We start from the raw sequence: 24,975 nt of genomic DNA on the forward strand, positions 1-24,975 counted from the left end.
TATGGCCTACATAAGACAGTTTTAATTTCAAAGTATCTACACTGCATACAGAATACGATATATCCACATAAAACATGAATGTACATTTCATTGAATAAGTAGCTCCACTACTGCATGTCAACCTTTATTGCATTATACAAATGGTGCTTTTCAAGGCACTGTGGCAATGAATAAAAAACTTGGAATGACCTGTGAAGACACCTGGAATGACTTGTATGAAAGAGGCAATGAAACGAGTCACGAGATCGTGGACAGAGTCAGTCTGGGACAAGCTGTAATGCAGGATTACGTGTATAAACCAGGTTGGATACCAAACATCTTGAATAACAGTTCGTTACTTTTCACAGGAGAAAGGAAACATCTTAACGATCTGCTGCTTCACATGCCCATCCTGATACTTTGAATTATCTGGAAAATTGCTGCAAGGGAAAAGACAGACAAGCATTAGCCCACAAAGTAACATATTTTATGAATAGCTGTGTCATTCCAGTTTCGACCAAAGCTCTTCTAAAAAAAAAAAAAGTTTTAATCAAGTTAGATAAACCTAATCCTTAAACTTTAATTATAAGCAAATAATAAACCAGTTCAACGACAAAAACATACATAAATTCTAAAAATATTTTATGACCACATATTCCATGTAGTTAAATACATTTTTGATACAGCTGACCTCATGCACCACTAGCGTTACAACATGCTAGATAAGTACCTGTATTTTTCTGTGGCAAATGCAATTGTCTTTTAGCAAAAAGACTCGAATAAGAAACTCCAAACTTTTGATAACATACTTGTTTGTGATGAAATCCTCAGATGTACACCCGCATGCTTTCTGATCATATATTTTTTGTTCATGACCTCGAGAATCTCTACACCCACTGAGGATACTCCATCTTTCAAGAGACAGGGCCTCGTACTGCTGAAAGGGGGATTCGTTAAACGTGTACAACCAACCATACTGGGAAAAAACAGCCCTCTCTTCACAGTCCGTTAGGGTGGTGGCAGCCGATTACTCGCTTCTTTTGACACATGCAAGCCAAATCAACAAAATGAGTTAGTTAACAAGTACTGTAAATTACTTCTTCCTACAAGTTGGTAAACCTTGGGAAATCCAGGTTGTTTCACATTTTCTATTAATCCCTCCCCATCTCAAAGTCCGAGTCCAATTACCATACTCTGTGTACAAGCTAGGTCTATAAATTTTCACTCCGACAAAATCTATGTTGTCTCAAATTTCTGATTAACCCGTCCACCACATTTCTATGTAATCCAAATACTGATAATCTCTGTTGTAATGTAAAACTCCATGATACTGGCTGGTCTATGTGCGCTATATAAATGGGCCAAAAAATAAAAACAACAATCTAGTCTTGGTGATCCAGAGTGCCAAGAGGGACCACTGACTGCCACCAGGGAACCAAGAGAAAAAAATAAAATAAATAAAAACACACAATAGCCCTTAAAACTTAAAATGTGTGGGGACTACTGTTCCTCTGGTGAGGGCTGTCATCTGGTGAGGGCTGTCATCTGCTGTGACTTAACACTGCAAGGCTCAGCCCCGTTCAAACTCTGGCACCAAATGGATTTAGAACCAGTGGTGGAATAGTTAAGCAAGCATTTTACCTGTCAAATTTTAGGTTTTGTTTGCTAGGTACACCTCCTGGGGTGTGAATGTCAGGGGATTTAAGCACCCTGATAAAAGGTGAGGTGCTAAACTGTTCCTCCCCCTCATCCAAGCAGAGGCCATCTGCCCTGCAGTTGCGTACCAAATGGAAGAACGGACTTGGGGCCATTTTTGCATTCCAATGAAAATAGACTACTTTATGTAATTCTGCTCCGGGCTAAGTTTTTCACCCGCAGAAAGGATTAACATGTGCCTGGGGAAACTACAATTATTAGAAATGGGCGAATTCCTTTTTTTTCATAAGCAATTTTTATTGATTTCAAAATGGTGCATACATTTTTTTTTTTTTAAACCCCAATGACATCGCCAATACCCTTGCTCCCACTTTGACAGCCTGCAGAGGAATACATGCAGGGTGATCTATGTAAAGGCCCGCAGTTCAAAGTGCCAAAGTGTTCCAGCTATTACCCCATATTTATTCACGTTTACAAAGGCAGCCTCATGCCGTGTAGATGGGTTCCTCTTGCGCGCCACACCAGTCACACCCTTCTCTCAATTCAGCCATCGTGGGTGTGGTTGTCCGCCTCCATCGATGGGCAATGTCTCTTTTCACCACTATGGTAGCCATCCCAATTACATGTTGTCATCCTCCGCCCCCCCCCCCCCCCCCGTATTACCGAAATCATCCAGAACTCCCAGTAGGGCCTCTTTGGGTAACAGTGTGAGTGTATATCCGAGGAACAGAGAGAGGGAGGACATGGCTCACTTCCAGTAGTGAATGATTAGGAGACATAGCCTTGTCATGTGGAAGTAGTCTGAGCCACAGTAGCACAAGCAGGTGGGGGACTGTACCTTTCCTGCTCACCATATTTTTACCGGGATGATACAGGTACAGTGAAAGCAGTTTAGCTACATCAGCCTTAAACAGGAGGGTATGGTGGCTATCTGCGGGGGCAATACAGGCCAACTGTCAGTCAGTGTCATTCAGGAGACCGATCCAGGGTTCTCATTTCTTCCTCAAAGGAGTGAAGACATCAGGGGCGTTGTTAACATGATAAGGTAAATGCGCAATACTCAACCCTTCTCTAGTTTCCCCTATGTAGCTGGGCCTTCAGTGGGTTGTGTTCAGGTCTTTTGGGGACACAGCTAGAACGTGTCTAACTTGCACATATTTGAGAAACTGTGTCTCGGAGAGAGGGTGCATTGAGTCAAAGAACTGATATGGTTTCCTTTCCAGATGTTGCCTAGTGTCACTATGCCCATGTTGTCCCATGCTTGAAAGCCCTGAAGACTGGAAGGAACGTCTAAGGCAACAACAGTGCCATAGTGGGGTCTGTTGGGTAAGTGCATCATGCCACCTCGTGGCCTTCAGTGCCACCCGTCAAGTCAGGATGACCACACGGGTCACTTCAGGAAGGTGTGTAGAGATGAGAGCTCTGTAAAGTAGTCCCATTACTCCACTCAAGTTTACTAGAGCCAATTCAGCCAGAAAAGCGGGGTTGTTCCACTTACTGGTCATCCGTTCACCAGCAATTGTGTGACTTGATAGTACCTCTGGAGATCCGCCATCATACATCGATTGCCTACATTTATTCCACACAATGAGAGGTGGATGGCTGACCCATAAGAAGTTGCGGAGCAGAGGTGAGGTCTCTAAACCACAGGTCATGGATCAGCATACAGGCGAAATTTAAATTACCACCGATGTAGCTCAGGGAATTTACTAGGACGCATAAATCCCAAAACTACACCACATCATAATTATGCAACCCTTCGAAGCAAAATAATTGCTCTGGAATAACAAGATAAACCGGAATGCAAGAAACAGTTGTGGATGACAATTGGGTTTTTCAAACCTTTTTTTTTTAGCACAAATTAAGTCCTCGCATCAAAAGAAACATGACACAGGTGTGCATTTCAAGCTAAAATATAGTGCTAACTGACAGGTTTGTATTATTTAAGCACACATTTTGCAAAAGCCAATTACGAACATCCTTTGCATGTAATGTCAGCACACCGTCTATGTTCTGCACAGATGTAACCAAAGGTAACCAGCTAAATGTAAAGTAGTCAAAGACAAGGTGGCAACCGTCCTCACTTCAGACAAAGTCCTCTTTCTTATTTAGAAAGTTTACAATCACTTTAGTGTGCTACCTTCCTCCCTATGCAGACGGTTCCAACCAAAATCCATATACCAAAGATGGCTGGTTCAGCAGAATAAGAGCTGCAGAAATTCGGATGAAATATAGCAGATTCTCCCAGCAGAATGTATAGACACTGGAAAATTCAGTCTGGGATGAATTAAGGAAATTATACTAACCCAAATATGGTAGTCAAACCAAAAAATTTAAATGTTTTATTTAAAGTCAAGTGGACCACAACCAAAAATGGAACAAGAAGATTTACATACGGATTGTGTAAAGGTGCATTTTTTTTAAATTTTTTTTTAAACGAAGCAATGAAAAAAGCAACCGATCACATTGCAGCATCATTGCTATTAGGTGACATGAGATATCACTCACTAGAAATCCTTGAACTGGGTATATATAGAAGGGTCACACCAGAAAAAAACAAATATATAAAGGAAATACGTTACTTACCTGTAACTGTAGTTCTCAAGTTTTGGAATCTTTCATAGATTTGCATGCTTGAATCATTCCCCGTCGTCGAGATGGGAGTCCACAGAACTTTAGAAAAGTAATGTTACAGTAGACACATAGAAAGAGAGCCCTTAGACCTTTTGATTTAGTAAAATATTCTAGTCATTATTTAAAAAGGACCAAACTTAAAGAGTCAACGAATCAGATCATACCACCCTGTAGACCCTGCCTAAGAGAATCTCCAGTCCCTCAGTTTTTGCAAGCGCTGGTGCGCATACGTAGTACTGTACTGAGAGGAATAAAGGTAAGCTTCTCAGGAGAGGCAGGTGGGTCGCACTTGAATTTATGAAAGATTCTGAAACTGGAGAACTACAGTTACTGGGAAGTAACTTATTTTATCACTCAAGTATTGGAGCATTCATAGATTCACATGCTTTAAAACTGTGTAGAGAGCAGTAATAATCACATTTTGTATAAATACAACACATGATCTAGTGCAAAATATAATACATGCACACATAAGCAGTAAGCAAAATGTGCGTAACTGAGCAGAGGGTGGAAAAAAATATTGGCTCACTTTTATTTAAAAAGAGGCTTTAGGACTGCTTGTCCCACTGCAGCAACTCTGTGGGTTTCTTTTTTCAAGCAGTAAAGTCGCGTGAAAGTGTGTACCTTTTAGATTGCTGCTCTGCACATATCTGGTAACGACAACACCAGAAACCGCGCCATGGAAGTGGTCATGGCACCTTTGGAATGAGAACACACCTTTAAGTTCGAAGGCCGACCTGCTTCTGGTAACAGAATAGAATGGCGCTAGATATCCATCTAGAGATACTCGGTTTTGTTAGATGGAAGTCTTTGCTTGGTGAGCTGAAAGCTAGGAAGAGTTGGTTGGATTTGAGAATACTTTTAGTTCCATCCAAATAAAACTTTTTATATCCAGAGAGTGTAGCGCTCCTTCACCTGATGTCTGAGGGTTTGGAAAAAACGATTTAAGAATCACAGGCTCATTGAGATAGAAGTCCAATGGGACTTTTGGAATGAATTTAGGGTTTGTGGTGAGAATAATCATATGGTCTCTGAACTGGAGGAATGGTTCCTGGATGGTTAAAGCTTGAATCTCGCTTACTCTTCTTTACGATGGGAGGACGAGGAGGCGAGCCATCTTCCTGGAGAGAAATGTTAAATCCGCTTTATGGATAGGCTCGAAGGGATGTTTCATTAACTGTGAAAGTACTGTATTTAGCTGCCACAGCAAAGGAGGGAGACTCACCAGTGGAAATGTCCTGAATAATCTTTTGAGGAATTGCTGAAGAAGCCTAACACACCATAGAGATGGTGCTTTGGGTGATCTCCTGAAGCGAGAAATGGCTGCAAGACGTACCTTAATGGATGCTGGAAATAAACCTGACAGACTAAGGTGTAAAGGGAAAGGGAAAAATCTCTTCAGGTGAAGAGGAGATGGGATGTACTTTAGCTCTAACACCATATGCAAAACCTTTTCCACTTTAAGAGGTACGTTTTGTAAGTACTGTATGCCCTTGCCCTGGCTAGTATGTCCCTGCAATCCAAAAGTATGTTCAGACGTCCAAATTCTTGGAACTCAGGAGCCCAGCTGAAAACCCAAAGAGACTTGGGGTCTGGATGTAGAACTGGTCTCTGGCTCATCATCAGGAACAATGGGATTGTCTTGAGTTGAATGTGACACTGCACTGGAAGGATGAGAAGCTCTGTTAACCAATGCTGCACGGCAGGCTAGGGCTACGAGTATCGTCTTGCAGGGCTCTGCCTTCATCGTCCTGAGGAGTTTTGGAAGGAGAGGATTTGGAGGAAAGGCATAGGCAAATATGCCGTACCATGCAATCGAAAAAGCACCCACCCCCCACGACCCCAGATGAGGATGCGAACTTGCTAAGAACTGATGTTTTGCGCTGTGGGGGAGGGGTAGTGAAGAAGTCCAGATTGGATTTACCCCACTGGAGGAAGATTTGATCCAGCTTGTGTTGGTCCAGTTCCCATTCGTGGCAGGTTATGTTTTCAGTCTGCTCAAGGGGTCCACTATGGTGTTCTGGTTCCCGGTGTGTGTTCTGCAGACAAATGTATTTTCCAAGGATGGACAATTTCCAGATTAGCTGAGCTTTGTGACAGCAGGTGAGATCTGGTGCCACTGTGTTTATGTAGTGCATCATCATTGTATTGTCCGTCCGTCTGAGCACTGAGGACTTCTGAATCCTGGGGAGGAAGGTTTGAAAAGCAAGATGTACTGCCCTTAACTCAAGTAAATTGATGCGAAGGCCCCAATGGGAAGGTGACAATTTGCCACTGACCTGAAGCTCCTGGAGGTTAGCTCCCCACCCATCCAGGTAAGTGTCTGTTGTAATCACTAAAACAGGAGGCTTCAGTTAAGAATGGTAGACAGATTGCTGGGTTTACAGATTGTGTCCACCTGGTGAGCGGTTTGACCGTAGATGGAGTGACTCGTAGGATGTTGAAGGTTTCTGCAGCCTGGGCCATTGAATACCCAGTGCTTCATGAAGCGGACACATGTGCAGATGACAGTATGGTATTAGATGAAAACAGGAAGGCATTATACCCAGGAGAGATTTGTAAAGGAAAACGGAAAGTGATCTTTTTTGTACTTGTTTTACCAGAGTAATTAGCTTTCATTGCCTCTCCGTTGTGGGGTATGCTCAGTTTAGTGTTGTGTCCAGCACGGCTCCTAGGAATGTTATGCATTGCAAAGGTTGAAGGACTGATTTGTCCAGATGGAAACGGAGGCCTAGCTCATTGAATAGGTGTATGCAATCCATGGTAGACCCTAGCAGACTGGCTGGTGGAAGCTTTGACCAACCAGTCGAGATAGGAAACTAAGACATCAAGTCTTTCCCTAAGAAAGGCCACTACAGGTGCGAGGCATTTCGTAAAATGCGGAGGGGGAAAATTGGGATTGAAGGGTAGCACCCAGAACTGATAGTGGCTACCGTGAACCTGACTAAATTTCTTGTGTTTTAGATGAGAAACATCTATTACAACGCAGTGCCTTTACAATGCAGCCAGTACCACGACTGCGACGTTACCACGAGTTCCATTACCACGCAAGTCACTACAACAACTTGCTTTAGGGAATGCGGTGTTGGATTTTAAGTCCAACACCTTCCCTGCTGATACACCGACTGGAGTTGGAATAGTAATTTAAACTCTTCCAAAGTCCAGTGCTTCCTAAAGCAAGTCGTTTTAATGACTTGGGTTGTGATAGACCTCATGATAACGACACAGTTGTGGTATTGACTGTGTTGTTAAGCCATACATTGTTTTAGCATGAGTGGTAACAGATGCTATTTGTTTTAGATGGATGGGGACATGGAAATATAAATCTTGAAGATCTAGCGACATGTGATCCCCTCTATTGTGAAGTTGCAATATATCTTGCAATGTAACTATGTGGAATGACTGTCTTTAGAGGTATTTGATGAGGTTTTTAAATCCAGAATTGCTAGTCACTGCTCCAACGTCCTGTGGCTTAAGAAGAAACCTTTTCCTCTCTGAGAAATGGGTACTCTCTATAGCACCCTTCTTGAGCATGGATATACATCCCACCTGAGAAGATATAGATGGTTTTGGTTGGATGATTGAGAAGGGTGCGGGGGGGAGGGGGGGGGGGGGTTAAAGTGTTTGGATGAATTCCAAATTGTGTCTGAATTGAACATGATCTAAAATCCATTAGTCTGTGGTTATGAGTTTCCAATGGTGCAGATGGGTTGTTTTGTCTCCCTGCTACATTGGTTCGAAAAGTGAGGGAAGTAGCCGGCGCATGGACAAAGTAATCATTTGCGGCTAGTGTCCTTGCCTTGTGGTCCAGATTTTCCACTGGCAGGAGGTCTGTTATAGGCTGCTAACGATGGTTGTTGTTATTGGTATTGGGACCAAAATGGTTGATTCTTGAAGGAATATGTGGGATATAGGTATTGTTGGTATCCCCCTCTATAAGAAGGTTGGCATCGTTCACGGGTTCCACGAAAGAACAGCTTTTTGTATTGCAAGGTCCACAAAGACTTGGTAATGTCTGCGTCCGATTTCATTGCTTGAAGAGCATAGTCAATACATTCCCCAAACAAAGCTTCTCCATCATAAGGTAAATCTAATATTCCTGGATCTCCGCTGTGCCACCTGGGAAATTATGGAGTCTGGTTTAGGGTGACCCGTCAGGCAGGCTGGTGTGTCCTCTGGGGGCTTGTACTTTTTAGCAAGTTGTGGCAATACTGCTGGTACTGAGGCTGGGTTGCGCATAACCTTTAAGCCTTCCTCCAAGTGTAATCAGTGATGGCCATGGCCCTGACCTTTTCTCAAAAAGGTTCCTTAAAATCATAAAGGAAAAAGTAATTTTGTTTTGCAGGCACATGCAACGCAAAACACGTCACTGCTCTAAGAGGTTGTGAAAAACACAGTCATCCCACTCATCATGGCGGTGATGGAGTTCACCTTCAATTTCCTCATCAGAGGAGGTGGGGTCCTGCTGTTGCGATACTTGTGGAGAAAGTACTACTGTTGAAGGCAGAGGCAAATATTGGAGGAGTTGGTGGCTTAACAGGCACTGAAGCTGTGGTAGCTGGACTGTGCTGAATAGCAGTAGATGTTGGAGGAAGCCTTTTACTTTAATCTGAGAGAATGAATTGTAAGCCTGATACAAGTTCTGAAGGATGGCATACCATGTCTTCTTGGTATTGTTGAGGGTATTGGTAATGCTCCTGGGGGGCAGAATACTCTTGCACCAAAGAGGCTATAATCTTAATAGTCTTAATCATCCAGTAGCTGGGAAGGCAGCAGTGCAGACCGCTTACTTGGAGCTGTACGAGCCGGTAAGATCCATTTTTGAGCTAGTCTCTGCTTAAATACAATTTTTTCTGTAGGCGTCGAGGTTATCGATGATGTTAGAGTCCATGTGAGCTACGGTTTCTGTATTATCATCGACGATGAAATTGCCGTCGACAGGGTAGGCATTGTCAACTGTGGTTTTGTCAAGGACAGGAGCGTCGTTGACAGGATCTTTGTCATCCAAGGGAGCGTTAAGGAGGTAATCCGTATAGTCAACAATATAAGTCTCATGCTGGTCGACAAGAAGACGCAGCCGTCGACTCTGTGATAGTGTTGGCAGTAGATGCCGCTGATTCTGCTGTGACAGTTCTTGTCATTGACTATGATTTTCTCACCACCAGAGATGCTGTCAACAAGTCATCCATCGGTGGAGCAGAAGCAGGTTTTTTGAATGTGTGTTTTGCCTGAGGGGGATGTGTTGGTGGCTCAGAAGTTTATTTTTAAGGCCCCTTAGAGTAGAACTTTGACACCTTTTTCTCCTTTCGTCCTGAAGAAAAGGAACTTTTTTGAGGAGACTTGGATGGGCTGCGATGTCTATAAGAGACCTGAGAAGACTTTTTAGACGTCCTTTGGTGGCTCGTGAGAAAAATGACCAGCAGAATTATCCCTAACTTTCTGGAGAGGTGTTTTGGAGAAAAACTCTCCTCATCCGAGACAGGATTTTCTCTGGAATTGAGACTTTGCTGCCATGGAAGGAGTCGTTCCTCAAAGGCCTTCAAAGTCTTAGAGGAAAACATGCGACATACTTTGCAGTCTTTTGCCTTATGCGCAGGATAAAAACAAGATATGCTATCCTGAGGAGGGTCATTAATGTATAGCCTCTTCTTCCTGCCAGAGCCACAGGGCCTGAAGACCCCCTTTTTAGGTGTGTCTGACACATTAAAAGTCAGTTTGAGACACCCAATCAACAGATACACAAAGTCTCAGAGTAGATCTGTAAATTTTGAAGAGAAAAATCTTCTAAAAAGCTCTGACAGGAAAACAGAGCAGAGTGCAGCGGAGAATCCCTACCACAAAGTGCGGTAGAAAACTTGAGGGACTGGAGATTCTCTCAGGGCGGTTCTACAGGGTGGTGCGACCTGATTGGTTGCCTTTTAAGTTTGGTCCTTTATTAAATAAGGACTACGATATGACACTTAATTAAAAGGCCTACTGGCCTAAGGCCTCTATTTCTATGTCTATCATGACATACTTTTCTAAGGTACTGGGGATAGCCATCTCGACGACGGGGAATGATTCAAGCATGCAAATCTATGAACGTTCCAATACTGGAATAAACACATTTTCAGATAGGTCATAAACATTCCTAAACCTTGCTAAATACTTGTGGCATGAAGGCACACAATCCACTGTGCCCTAAGTGTATACATATCCATTGGTTTTGGTGTACTAATATCATTCGTTAGCTGAGGGATGTGCAGTCTAATAGGTTTTCTGGCAATAGATGTTAAAGTCTCACTGTTTTGACATGACTTGCGTACATAACTGCATAAAAACCATTTAGACTTTAGAGGCCAGATTTGCTTTTCAAAAGCATAGAATATTGATATGTAAAACTTGATAACTACACTCTATCAAAGGAACTGCAACAGTAATAGCCCAGGGAAGTAAAACAAGGTACATTTTCGGAAATGCAGGCCACGTTCTACTCCAGGAATTCCAGAAAAAAAATTAAGAATTGTTTTGATCTACACTGATGACCGTAGTACTTTCTGAAAGTATGGCTCATTTCAAAACAGCCTTTCTTTATTAGTTTACAAGTTTCAGTGGAAAGGTTATTGTTCCGAATCTTTCCAGATTTACGTCCCATGAAAGATCTGGAAACAAAATAGCAAAAGAGAATCAAGCTCAATAGAACGAAAAACAAAGGGGGGCAGAGTTGAGCAGCAACAAACCCAAAAGTTAGACCATCCCTGTTACAATGTTTATCCTTACCACCAGGTACATTTGAGGAAATTGCTTTTTCTTCAGTTTATCTGTTGGTACACATACATTTAAATCACCAAAGCACTGCAATTAAACGTGGTGAAATCAGTGAAAGGGTTAGTTCACTGACAGAAAATCATTAAAAAATATACAGACGTGTGAGGATAAAAGGACAAAACTGATTTTTCAAAAACTGCACCAGGAATCAGCCTCCTGTCGGAATATAGAACCCCCTCCTTCGGTCTGGCGTTAGTCAAAACCTTTCGATATGACGAAAACGATGCGTATAATATATTTACAGGGGATTTTAGCCAGCACTCTTCACCTACTTGTCTGTTAATGTGTCATTCACATATTCCTTCTCCGCACTACAGCATGCGGCTGTAGGTCAACCCACTTCAGACTTGGCTAACTTCACTGAGAGGGACTGCATTCTGCCCTTTCACGATTAGCACATCCACTCACAAAGCAGTTCCCTTGAGTGTTAGGAACTACTAAGGCAACTTGTGCTTGGAGACCCAAAAAAATATTTTTACTTGTTGACAATTGATTGAAAAGGGCTCAGCAGCATACTAAAAAATCAAGTTTTGCAAAAAAACTGACAAAACAAAATAAGTTCTAACCAAGCCACAATTCCTGCCACCCAGCACCAGATATGCAGCTTTGCCAAAGCTGGTTTTAAATAGCTTCCTTCATTGCTCGCTTAATTTCTACCTGCATTATTCCACAAGTTTAATAGCATGCCATTAACGAATTCTTTGTTCTATAAAAAGGTTACTCTTTAAACGCATACCAAAGGTTTCAAGCTACTTCAACGTTGGAACTTTGTTGTTGCCAACGTCATTATCTTTTCATATTTAAGTAAAAATTATACCATGCCACATGAGAAGTGTTGTGCAATACAGAGAATACGATCACCATCAAAAACTGTAATTCACTGCACTTCCTTAAAAAGGTGTCTTCATAGGTCTGACTTAAAATGTAGTTTTTGTCGGTTTGGTTGATACAGTAAATTAAGAAGTCACAAATGGTATGCGCTCATGTTGCTCAGAAGGACTCTGCAATGCCTCTTCTCCGTGATACTGCAGCCAGCATTAGTTTGGGCACAAATGATGTTAAGCGGGTGCCCCTTGCAGAAACTAAGGACACTGACAGAATTATTTAGCATTGTTACTCTGTTATAAAGCTCCGCTTCTCCGCAATTTGTGTAATGCTTTCAATAATGGCCATCCGATCTTTTACAAATCTGCAATAAAAAATTAAGTAGAAAAAGCAGTAAAAAAATAATGATAATAAACCTTACCCATTCACGCAGCTGTACATATTTTAGTATATTAAGTGTGAGAAATGTCAAATAAAATACAGAAGGACACGCGATGAGGGTGCACATATGAACTGAGGAAATTGGGTTAGGAAAATTCCCTAGTGATCCTTCCTCTACTAGAGGGGTGTGCATCCTAGTGTGCTAGGAATTACGTTGAAAAGTACTTTTACACATGGTTAATGAGCAAGGCATGCAGTTTCTTTGAAAAACTCAAATTGTATGTAATGTGGGCCACCTCCTCGACCTTCAATGTCCCAACTATGAGGAGCCTGGCCTTTGCATTACTTTGACAACTAAAATCATTGGGATGACAAACTCCACTCTATTTTGTGTAGGCAATTTAACTGTGTTGCTGACCCATATTGCATATATCACCCATGATCAGAGATCCAATTATAATCACACTGCTTCTGCAAACTTTATGCTCAGATTCACCTAATGGTTGGAGGTGCACTATGAGAGGAGGACTTGTATATTCATTTTACTCTCTGGTTCAGAAATCTTACACTAGACTCAATGTTAAAAGACACATCAAACACCAAGGAGAGAATTTCAGACATTCAGAATGGCCCAAGGATTCTATTCGACCATTCTTACAGTTTATTGTACGATCCAGAGGTGACGGTTTACTGCACCTCAGATCTTGGCATTAGATAAACTATCACAGTGCATAATTCAAGACCAATACAGAGTCTACTACTTTGTTTTCTTCGATGTTGAAGCCTTCAAACCATGAACTTGCAAGATGCATCTCTCAGGAGACGGGAATAACAAAATTGTTAGTGCTTTCACTCGCCAACTGGTGTGTAGCATTTTAGATTTCAAAATGTACAGGTGTGTTTATTCTGTCATCTGACATACAAAATACATTTTTTGTTGGGCCCCAATATGTTACATTACATCTGGGCTGCACAAATGCAACACAAGACTGGGCGACACTCTGAACTGCATGGTAGCTAAACTGTTGTTGTGGAGGACAGACATTCTGCCAACAAAGCCACGAAAGTATAGTCCTTTTTATTAGGTCTCGCCTGGCGTAGGCTGCGCGCATGCGCAGTCTCGCTGGCGAGATTTAATGTTTACGGGTATTTTCTGTAAGGGGCTTTAAGCCCCGCCCCCCTTTTCCATTGGCTGGCGTCACAGTTTATGGTAAACGGTGGCCAGCCATTGGAACAGAGCTGTGCATGACGTATTTGCTCGGCTTTTTGAGCCGTCCCACTTGGACGGGCTCGCCTGAATTACGTTCGTCGCAAAAAGGTTTCTTATCTTTATGGGGCCAAACATATGACCCCATAAAGACAAGAAACCTTTTAGCAGGCGAGGCCGTCCAAGTGGGACTGCAGAACAAATACGTCTTGGCGAGCACATGTTACATCTCTGCCTCGTGCATGTGTTTGTTTCTCTTGCTGGAAATGATGATGTGCTGGCGTTTTACTGTTGTACTAGCCACCAGCAGGTGGCGTCATAGCTGCTGATCATGAACTAGTGGACTCGCATAGGTTCCCAGAAGTGTATAAATGTGCGAAGTCCTACACACAAGACCCATTAGACTGGCTTCCAGCGATACACAGCAAGGGTGTGAATGAAGCCGGATGCGTGCCGAGAGCAGCTGCGAGCCCTGTACTGGGAGCGAGGATAACAAGGATTAAAGGTCCCGTAGCCGGGAGTGGGGAAGCTACGCGGTAGCGGGCGGTACAGTGTCTTTCCAGAAGGATGCGAACTCTCCTTCCACACATTCTACACGGGTGCGGACCCTCTCCCATCAGCCACGGCGCCCCACCTTTGCTGGCATCTAAAGGAGGAGGTCCCCATTCACTCCCCCACCCTCGGTGTACTAAAAGGGGTTTCCATGGGGACCCCTTGAATGCTGGTAAGTGTGTGCCACCTCGGCCGCTGCTGTGTGACTCATGCTGGGGATGCTGCAGCTCCCGGGGCAGCAGAGGGGCGTCAGTGGGCACGGCAGACACCTCCCGCGGTGTTCAGAAATGTACAAGTATACCTTTAGATTTATTTACTGAGAGTACGAGAGATTTCGTGATGGGCAGGCTCCGCTCTCAACACGATGGGTGGCACGGTGCCAGTTGTGAAGGTTACGTGTGAAGAGGCTGTGCCCTAACGGCCAGAGCTGCCGTCTTTAGAGCGAGGGAACGAAGTTCGAGTCTCGGCATCAGCTCAATACCCTGTGATTCTGGGCAAATCACGTACTCTATCTCCCTGTTTCTACAAAAATAATGAATGTGTATGTAATATATAACTGGTGCTCATGTAAGACACTCTAACACCTACTGGGCTAAATCGCGTTATATAAACCTGCCATGAACACAGGCCGGTAAATGTTATTCCTTCTACAGTTGCGCGCCCCGTTTACTCACACTCAGGACGGGGGGAGTGACTTAACAGCTCAAACTGGCGTTGCGTTGAGTATCAGCAACGCCCAGCATGCAGAATCTGAGCAAAGCTAAAGGCTGTCACCTATGATATACCGTTATGTATTTAAAAAGACATGCACAAAATATTTTCTCTGGCTTCTCAATAATTCACGTACATGACGCCAGGCCTGTGAACTTCAGGTTTTGAGTCATCCGCTGTCTGAACAATAACAGGCACAATTGTAAAACAAAGAGATACAAATATGTGACTACAAGAGTGAAAGGAAAAACGTGTATTTGTACTTATGCGTCCTGTATTGTGTTCAAGGCTGCAATCTTCCGACAACAGTGTATTTTATTGGGGGCTGTTTGTGCGTATATAAACACGCCTTTATTGGCTGCTGCTGCACATATGAGATAAACAGGATATATCCAGTCACATAAACTGAACTTAAAACAGGCAGGATGTGATTGTTAGCAAACTCAGCAATATTAATAACAAAACGGACCTTTGTATTCTCGACATCTTTCTCTAAGAAAATGTGGTTTATTTTACCATATGCCTTTAGAAGGATACCTATATTCATGCAGTCGCAGTTTACGCTGTCGTGTTCATGAAAGCGGCTCCTAACACCCTTGGAGCGCACCGATATCCTGTCACCTTCCTCCCTGATATCCGTGTTGTTTACTCTGCATGTCCCTCTGCTGCTAGACTTGAGCACACCTCACTGGCGACGAGTCTGCAAGGGATCACACCGGTGGTACCAGTCATGATCTGTCTCTCTCTAGGGGAGCACATCACTTGCCTGTCTACGCTAATGTGGCCCAGCCAGCCGCCACCACACCTCGTGCACCACCAGTGAGCTTGCCAGGCCCCAATCAGACTCTCGGAGATGTCGTCACCTACGCGGGGGCCAGCTGTAGGCAGACTCGGCTGTGAATGGAGGATACAAGCCACATCAGAGCTGGAGCTCCTTTTCAAGCTCTGGGACCATCCCAGAGAGGGTAAGAAACAGCAACAACCATCATGAGCTCACACGAGAACCGAAGATCCGGCTTTTCCCAAACGCTGGACCCACCCGAACCCAAGCTCCCCCACTGAGCGGTTTGGAAAGGTGACTTGTGGTCCTAACCTCTCAATCCCTTGCTTACAACCACAAGCCTGCGCCGCAGGTCTGGAGAGCACACTCTCCAGACCTCAAGCACCACCCCACAATTCAACACCAACATGTGTGGCCACTGGCAACCCCCTTCTCCCATCCATGCACTGCAGATGTAGTAACCAGATAGCCGACTGCCAGGAAGCGCTTTGGGACCCAAACAAAAGGTAGGAAAGCAGCATAGAAATTCTACAATACAATGCATAATATGAGGAATCATTATTGCACAGCAAGAAACACTCCCAGGATGCACCACAAGAAGGGGGGGGGGGGGCGAATGAAAAAGTCAGTATTGTATCTCCCAGCAGTACCCAGAAGTTTACATGATAGAAGAAACAGAGAGCTGCAAATTCCATGATGTCATCCTTAATAGGAGCCGGTACAAAAGGTGTGTGTGTGTGTATATATATATATATATATGGGCTTAATGGTCTGAACGCACTGCCTCATCTAGATGTTGCATTTAGGCAACATACCAAAATCAATTATTTTTCCAAAAATAATTTAACAACTAACTACAGTTGACCTATTTTGAAAACATGACAATGTTTAATTTAAGTTTTCATTTTTTTGTTCTTTACGAGAGTCAACTATTAGCTTTTCACTTACCTTAAGAACTCTTCTATGTCCTTTACTAACCTTGTGTCGCCAAGGCAACCACTTGTGCTTGATATGAGTGTTGAAAACTGAGATAGGACCGCAATTGAGTAAAATTAGGCGAGTGAGCAAGGCGGACTCGTCCGCCGAAACGCGTCTTGGTGTTGGAGCGTTGTTGATGGAATAAACATCTTTGAAAGTATCCCAAGGTGTCCGTGCCTGTTCTTAACGAAGACAAGCAGGATTGGACTCTATATATATATATATATATATAGTACTATTTGTGTCCTGCAAACCTAGACTAAAAGGCAGCGGAGTGCTGCACAGAGATAAAGCCAAAGATGTATGTATGAGGTATGGTCAGTGGTCCAAGGCTGAGAGCATGAGCAGGTCCCCCTTTACATATTGTGTCCCGGTAGAGAAATACAGGTCATTAAATGACCCCCATATACCTGCATGCCATTGTTTATCAAACAGGTCATCTTCGCTTTGCACCTAGTTGACGAGTCCTTGCTCCTAGACATCAGTATATCCCACCCTCGAAAACTGACTGCAGGGCTGGGCACTTTTAGGTTAATTGAGCTCCATGCTGGGATTACATTTTTTTTTTTTTAAGTTCTTATAGCACAAAACGGTAATCAAAGTGCTTTACGGAGATCAGCTGCACAAGAATAAGATACAGTGAAAACTAGGTAGAGACATTTATTTACACAAATGTCAATTAATAAGAGAGTATAAATGAAAAGTACATTTTATCTTCCGACAAATAACGAGGAGACTGACTACCCTATGGTTTAATACAGGATAAAGGTCAGACATTAAGAGGATATAGGAAAGAGATGTCTATCAATCAAGAGGCATACCTGGTCTTGTGTGAAAACAGCATGTGAGGGAGACACCATAACTGGAAAAGTCCCACAGTCTGGAAAAAACAGCGCCAGTGATCGTGCATGCCATACCCAGCATCTCCAGAAGTGTCAGAACTCTGCAATTTCTGAAGACCCCAGAGATGATGTGTTTCTGGGAAAGAGTGCATTCTGCTGTGCTCCAAGAAAGAGGCTTTGGCACAATCGAGGACCAGTGCTCAATATAACTAGTGAATTTGTTCAATATGGAGATTCGCCAATCTTTGCGTAAATTTCGATTAGGCCAAACATGCATATGACGTAGATGGTTCCCGGTATGGTAGTCAACATCTCGAGGGTCAGTGATACAACATCGATACTAGCCAAAGCATCAGCACGCTGCTCTGAACTCTTATGCAGAACATGGCAGCCTGCCCTCCTTGGACAGTATTCTCTAGAGAGGTCTTGTGTGTAATCTCTGAGCCAACACGCTCTCCTATAAAAGGTTGGGAGGTTACAGCGTTACTCTTAACCTCTCCAATGACTCCCTCTACAACTCAGGCAATCACCCTCACTGCCTCAATTCAGGAAGGACCTCAAGACCTGGCTGTTCGACTGAACTACAGATCCCACCCCCAGCACCATGAGACCCGAACGGGTTAAGAACCCTGATTGATTGAAAGACAAGTCCTTTTCTTTGTGACTGTACAGCACTCTATTTCAGCAGAAAGATGCCTCCATGCCCTGCAGGAGTTTGTAATAACAAGCATTTGCAATGCAATAGGTCTTGCATTTACGTGAGTTTAAGCTATTGGCATTGTAAATGACAATGCCTTTTATTTTATGCTTTAAAAACCAAAACATAAATAAAAGGCATTGTCATTTACAATGCCAATAGCTCAAACTCGCGTAAATGCGAGACCTATTGCATTGCAAATGCTTGTTACACTATAGTACAAAGTTAATGAAACCGACTCAGTGCACTGAACTGCTGCAGTAAATTTTATTTAAGTGACTGCTGAAAGACAGCTCTCCTGTACGCATTATGATACCAATAAACTTCTTACTTTGTATGCCATAACACGTAAGCAGTTAAGGGGTCATATGCCACTTAAGAATGTGTGTTCATCACTCAAGGCAACCTCTTTTATGAGTATAGCAAGCTTGTCATCCATGCATTTGATGGTAGTCAGGCCTATAGATACGTACAACTAATACATCACCTGCAATCTAGAATGTAGATGTTTTATACAGGCCCCTCCTATAAACCTAACCTTAAGACTGTAATGACCACTGCAGGAGTGAGATGAAGGTGGCAACATGGTATACTGCGGCCAGGGAAGCCATTCCTGTTACATAGTGCAAATTATGAGAAAAACGGAAACAATAACTGATGGATTAACAGAGGAGCAGGTGCACCAGACTAGCGAGTAGGGCGTGTCACAGTTACATAGGTAAATTAATCCAGTTAAAATACTTGCACAGGCTGTACGATGCACCACTCAGGTTGATCAAAATCCAATACCTGCAAAGGAAAATCTCAGATGACTGCAAGTTATGGGGGCCTTGGTGCACATGGATTTGGGTTAAGTTTAAGGAAAGATAATTGGGTTCACTAACTGCACTTATGAGGCACTCTGGCCAACTGTATACGAAGACCGATTCAGAAGAGCGGCACAGGCGATACTACTTTGAAATTTGAGCAGATAGCTTTTTTCTGGCCAAGCACTCTGGACTGGGGTAAATGTGTTATTAGGCACTCCTGGTCTTGTTATGGGAAAGGGGTTTGTTATTAAGGATGCGCAATGAGCATCAGGCCAAATCAACTACTATCGTGGATTGGTGAAGAGATGTTCATGATAAATGGAACACTCTTCTTTAGACGAATGTGTAATGAGCCTTTTACGGCCTGTGATTGAACGTCCACTTATCACACACACGTTTCTTGCATCCTAAATCTCATGGTGGCTTGGGGTGGGTGTAACTCACGTAATTGCATGTAGTGACATTGATTTACCTCAAAATTCCACTGAATTAGGCGACAAGAGTAATTATGTAGCTATCATTTTCTTAGTGTAAAAAAGTCCTCCAGCATCCAAAATGGATGAGAAGATGCATTTTAAACTAAGATATAGGGCTAAATGCAATAAAAGTGCAAACAGCTGCTCACACTTGCTAAATGAGTACTTGGGTTAGGATTTTCCTCAACTTACTTCTGGCCTTTAGCACTAGTTTCTAGCACAAAAATGCACCCTTGAATCCAAATTGGACACAAAGATGCATTTTGCGCTTAGAAAATAGCGCATAGCAGCCAAGCACTTGTTACATACTCTCTTGTAAAAGGATTTTTTTGCCTCCAAATTATTTGTGCCGGCATAATCATGTTATTATTGGTAACTCTACATCAAAGAATAATGCAGAATTATCAAAATTACTCAGATTACTCTGGTGTAATTACAATTTCTCTAAAGCATAATTGTGACTGATGGTGGAAATTTCTCTGCGTATAAGGTTATTTGTTGTTTATTTAAAACGCTAATAAACGGGATTTAAGAAACAAAAATCCAACTTCAGGTAGGTAGGACCTAAACATCATGGAAGGTTTCTAAAAAGAAGCAAATTAAAAGCTGTGAAATACTACAGTTAAGTTCCTGAACAATCTCAAAAGCTTTGTCTGATGAAACTTCGACATACTTCAGGAATTTGCCTTCTTATTGGATGCACTAATAAGAAGGTAAAATACAGCTAGACCATCAAAACTGCTGCCCAGTGGATAAATATGAATGATATACACTGTGTCTAGTGACTAATTTAGCAAGTGGAACACAAATCATTCTGGAGCTTTTCATGGGAGGGGGGGGGGGGCATTACGCTGAGTGCTTTATGGTCCTTTTCAGATCAGCCACGCTGCTATACAGCATGGCTACAAATGTGTGCCAAAGTTGGCAATGCTCATGTACAGCATGAACAAAAAGACAATGGCAGAGCCAATAGTCTGGAATTGCAAGACCTTTTTGCTTGGCCAATGCTTGTTAAGTCTCTGCACAACACCCATGTGATTCTAAGCAAATCAGTCACCACATATGTAAAAGTGACAAAAATGACATGACAACAACAACAAAAGCAATAGTGCCTAGGTCTTAGTAAAAATACATTTAGAGGCAGATAACATATGTTGTCACAATAAACATTCATTTCAAAGAAGAAAGGGGCTTCTTTGAGGTGTATGTGTGCGGCATAGTAAAACAGCTTCAGATGGCAAGAAAATCAACAAAGACGACAGAGCAGAAGAAATAATAAAAATAGTATGTCGTTCATAAGGAGAGAGAGAGAGAGACAGAGAGAGACACAGACACAGAGAGAGACACAGAGAGAGAGACACAGAGAGAGAGACACACAGAGAGAGACACACAGAGAGAGACACACAGAGAGAGACACACAGAGAGAGACACACAGAGAGAGACACACAGAGAGAGACACACAGAGAGAGACACACAGAGAGAGACACACAGAGAGAGACACACAGAGAGAGACACACAGAGAGAGACACACAGAGAGAGACACACAGAGAGAGACACACAGAGAGAGACACACAGAGAGAGACACACAGAGAGCGAGACACACAGAGAGCGAGACACACAGAGAGCGAGACACACAGAGAGCGAGACAGAGAGCGAGACAGAGAGAGAAAGAGACACAGACCATCTAGCGAGAAAGAGAGAATCTAGCCTGTCCACTTAGTATGCTACTCATGTAAATCATTCCAATTTTTTTCTCCTCCCCATCTTCCTCAGGGTTAACAGCACTGGTCACACCTACTGGAAGGCTTGCTTTGCATATTCAGCAATAGGTGACGGTGGCTTGAAATAGATTCCACATCTAACGTTTAACCTGGAGAATGTTGTCTAGCACTTGAAAGGGCTTAAAATGCAGTTTTAGACCATGAAGCCACCCTGAACTGCTGTTCACTCAAAAATGCAACGAAATGGGGAAAAACGTCTTCAGACAAGCCCTTTCCGAATTATGCCCCTTGCAATTGCTGTGGGCTGAAGGGTTTGAACTCCACAAGCAAACGCACAAACAGAGGAGTAATCACAATTGTGTGGTAGTTTTAAATATAATCTAACTACGCACAGAACACATTACAAGAGCAGAGAAGAACTTGAGTGATTTGATACCAAGCACAGAGAGGGAGGGGTACAGAATGGTAGAATTTGGTAACATCAGCCACAAACAATCACGAAATGGAGACTAAGCACAATCAAAGCAATTGCACCTCCATCAGCACTGAAGGATCAATGACAAAATAAATTAATTGAACAAAATTCACTTCTAGCCAGACAACAAGTAGTCACTACAAACAAATGAAGAACGTGCGAGCACAAAATAAAATTCCTTCTGGAGAGGACGGGAGGAGGGGCTGATGGAAGAATAAACATTATAGTAATTAAAAAAACACGAGAGGTAAATTTTATGTTGCTAAACAACGGATACAGTGACAGCGTGTATGCCCACTGTAATAAACAAAAAACATAAGCGCATCCAATGAATCGAAATAAAAATGGCAAAAGATTTATTGGGGTAAGCCAGTTAGGTCGCAACAAAAAAAGAAAACAAAAATAATTTCAATGAAAATCAGTCTGTTTTAAAGTAGGTCATTTCTATTTTTCCCAAAACCCACTTCCAAGGCAGCACAGAAAAAAACTTAAAATATATCAGTGCATGCTACGTTTACAATCGAACATCAGATCTTTATTTCCCAAATGAAAAAAATCCTAAAGTGTAAACACATTAACCCTGTAGGTTACATATCACTGCTCAAATTAACTTGAATCAATAATTGATACTACGTCACAAAAAAATCGGAAATCGTGCATTTTATTCTTCGCGTTGTATTCTAATGTATGCTGTTTCGGGCGTATGTATTGTTCATAAATACTAACATCTACCACGAGGTTTATAGACGGAAAAGCAGAAACCAAACAAACACTTTCCAGATGAAGACCGCACCATATGTTTTATGGAAGTAGAAGCCATACCTCTGCATATGCCACCTCTCAAGCCAACATATGCTATGTTCCCACTCTAAAACAGACAATATTTAAAATCACAAAAGTGACTCGCGGAGCTAACATCTCCTTCGTATAGATTCTGTTACAAGTTTTTGTGAGAGAAAAATCTAATTTTAGCTCGCCATTTATGTATGTAAATAAACTTGCTCCACAGCATGGTCCATAATCTGCAAACAAAAACCACCAAGGACCTTAACAGCAATAGTTACGACTAACTAGTTTGTTGCGTTTTCTGCCATGCGTTTCTCTGTATGAAAGGGATGATCATATATGAAACGTGATGCTTTTGGTCACACCATCTATTCTACACCAAGCCAGCCACAGATCTGTTTCATCCACATGGTAATACTGCGACAGCATCTAAATTGGCATGAAGATTTTAATTAAATATAGTAGGTGTCTCTAGGCAGCATGTTGGGATTAAAATGCCTCTCACGGGAAAACGTGTTCAACACCTGCGCCGTACGGAATATCACAACATGTGGAGAGGCGGGCACCAAGAAAATACCTGCCAGGTGCGCACATCTCTCGTAAAGACATACCATAACTCCATCGAGTTTTGAGAGTACTTGCGAAGAATGCCAGGGTTACATAAAAAGGAGAATAAACCAAGTCCAGGGACCAGTAAAGAGAAGCATATTTATAGATAAGGTGAATCCGCCACGTAAAGGGGATAACTGTATCCCGTGGAACAACATATGTTAAATTGACTTCAATTAGGGTGTGGCCAGACGGATATATTCACAACCCTGAACAAAACACACTATCAACTCCATGAAATAACAAAGGTCTGGCCATTCGTTCGCCCAGCGGAACAACATATGGCAAGGTTCATAATCTGGTAAATGAGCGCGAATATGGACCCCGCGACAGAAAACGTACGCCGAGATACAGATAGAATGAAACCACTGAACTGAATGCCTGATACTCACGGAACGACATTTATTTAATACAGCATTGAAGTAAGCAACGTTCTCTGAGCTGACATGCAGAGTAAAAGGACGGCCACGTCCCTACAGGCAGAGCCAGATGTTTAAGAACATCTCTGTTTTGTATTCCTTTAATGCTGTTTACACATCAATAAACACCACAGAACTCACCTGAGCCGCAGACCACGAAAATGAAGAGCGCCAGGAGCCAGGGTCCCACCGAGGACTTCTCCTCCTGTGCATTTCTCTGACAGAGGAGAAAGAGTGGTTAGTACATGGACTACACCGGACCGAAAAAGCCACACAGTATCTGCATAGGGGGCACACTTTTACTAGAGACGGGTATTAGGAGGGGGTACATTTAGGCTCAAAGTGGAAAGTGGAGTGTCTAGTAGTGTATCCATAAGGAGGGAGTTCCCTGCCTCAGGAACAGACATCGGACAGTATACGGAACTGCACTTGGGCTTACTGACAAGAATACGCAAGCAAAATGAGCATCGCTTGACCCACAGGATCTGAAAGTGACATTTAATGAAAAGGGATACACCCCATGCCATATTAAGAGGGGTTCAGTACAATGAAGTGTCACACCTGAGAGAGAAGGTTCAGAGCAGAGGCTGCCCCTAGATGGATGGATCCCCCCAGCCCCTTACCCCTGCAAATCATAGGGGGAATTTAACAGCTTCACGGGCTACGTCACCAAAGGGGCAAGTAAGGAGAGTCAGACAGGTGAGCGCTCACCGTGGTCTTAGCTACATTGCCGCGTTGGGTGATGTTCTTGCTGTGCTTCTCGTTAGCCATCCGTATCCTCTGCTTAGCCACCATCGTGTCGCGTCACCAGTAGAAGGAGACTGTGCTGCAGGGTAAGTGGGCGCTGCTGGCAGGACGTGAACTGCTGCCGCCGCAGGGAGCACCGGTTAGAAAATAAGGAACGGAGCCGAGAGGCAGTTGCCAGCGTCAGCAACTGGGCAAAGCAGCCCCGCCTCTCGATCCGGAAGTACACAATGCTCGTCTGCTCTACCATAAGCAGAATAGACCTGTCATTGATACAGAAGACGGACAAGCGCGGCTCTTCAGTCCCCTCGGCAAAACAATGTCCACCACTTCAAAGGCTGAAGAAGCGATCAGCGACACATATTTTGTATGGTGGAGCATGCATACAGTACAGCTTTGTTTTAAACTCTAAAAAGCCAGAACACCAAATTATTTTTTTTATATGGGAAAAAAGATACATCCGTTTGTATTCCGAGCATTGAGTAGCGTTTACTATTGCGGGTCTCCAGTAATAGCTACTATAAAAAATGTACATTTAAAAAAGGAGATTTTGAATTTTGCTTTGGTTATTTGAGAATTTTAATTGTAGTGCCTGTTATCTTGTACTGTTTCAAGATGGCAGAAACATTCATGCAAATCACTTTGAAGACAAGACTCAAATGACAACTGGACACGTCACAAGCAGCGGATGAATTTATTGGATAGCACACCTCACGCTCACAGCAGGATGTCGAATACTGCCACGGCTACACTCTACCTGTTAAGGCTGACAGAATTCTCATAAGCAACCTAGTTATTACTGTCTCCTTACTTGCTTATATTTTGAGACACAAATGTTCATTTTTCTATTTTTTTTATGTTTTGTAATTTTACATTTTAGAATGAA

At 42.8% G+C, this 24,975-nt stretch overlaps 1 protein-coding gene across 1 annotated transcript; it reads right to left on the minus strand.

Annotated features, from left to right (window-relative positions):
- Positions 1 to 24,339, minus strand: SERP1 (stress associated endoplasmic reticulum protein 1). The gene is made up of 3 exons (XM_085635111.1): positions 24,057 to 24,339; positions 23,487 to 23,562; positions 1 to 419 (listed from the first exon to the last, which is right to left on the minus strand). The coding sequence occupies exons 1-3, from the start codon at positions 24,138 to 24,140 to the stop codon at positions 379 to 381; spliced, it is 201 nt and encodes a 66-aa protein (XP_085491237.1). The 5' UTR covers positions 24,141 to 24,339; the 3' UTR covers positions 1 to 378.
- Positions 24,340 to 24,975: the final 636 nt, after the last annotated feature.

Source organism: Triturus cristatus, chromosome 11 (assembly GCF_964204655.1).
Source record: "Triturus cristatus chromosome 11, aTriCri1.1, whole genome shotgun sequence".
Classification (NCBI taxonomy): domain Eukaryota; kingdom Metazoa; phylum Chordata; class Amphibia; order Caudata; family Salamandridae; genus Triturus; species Triturus cristatus.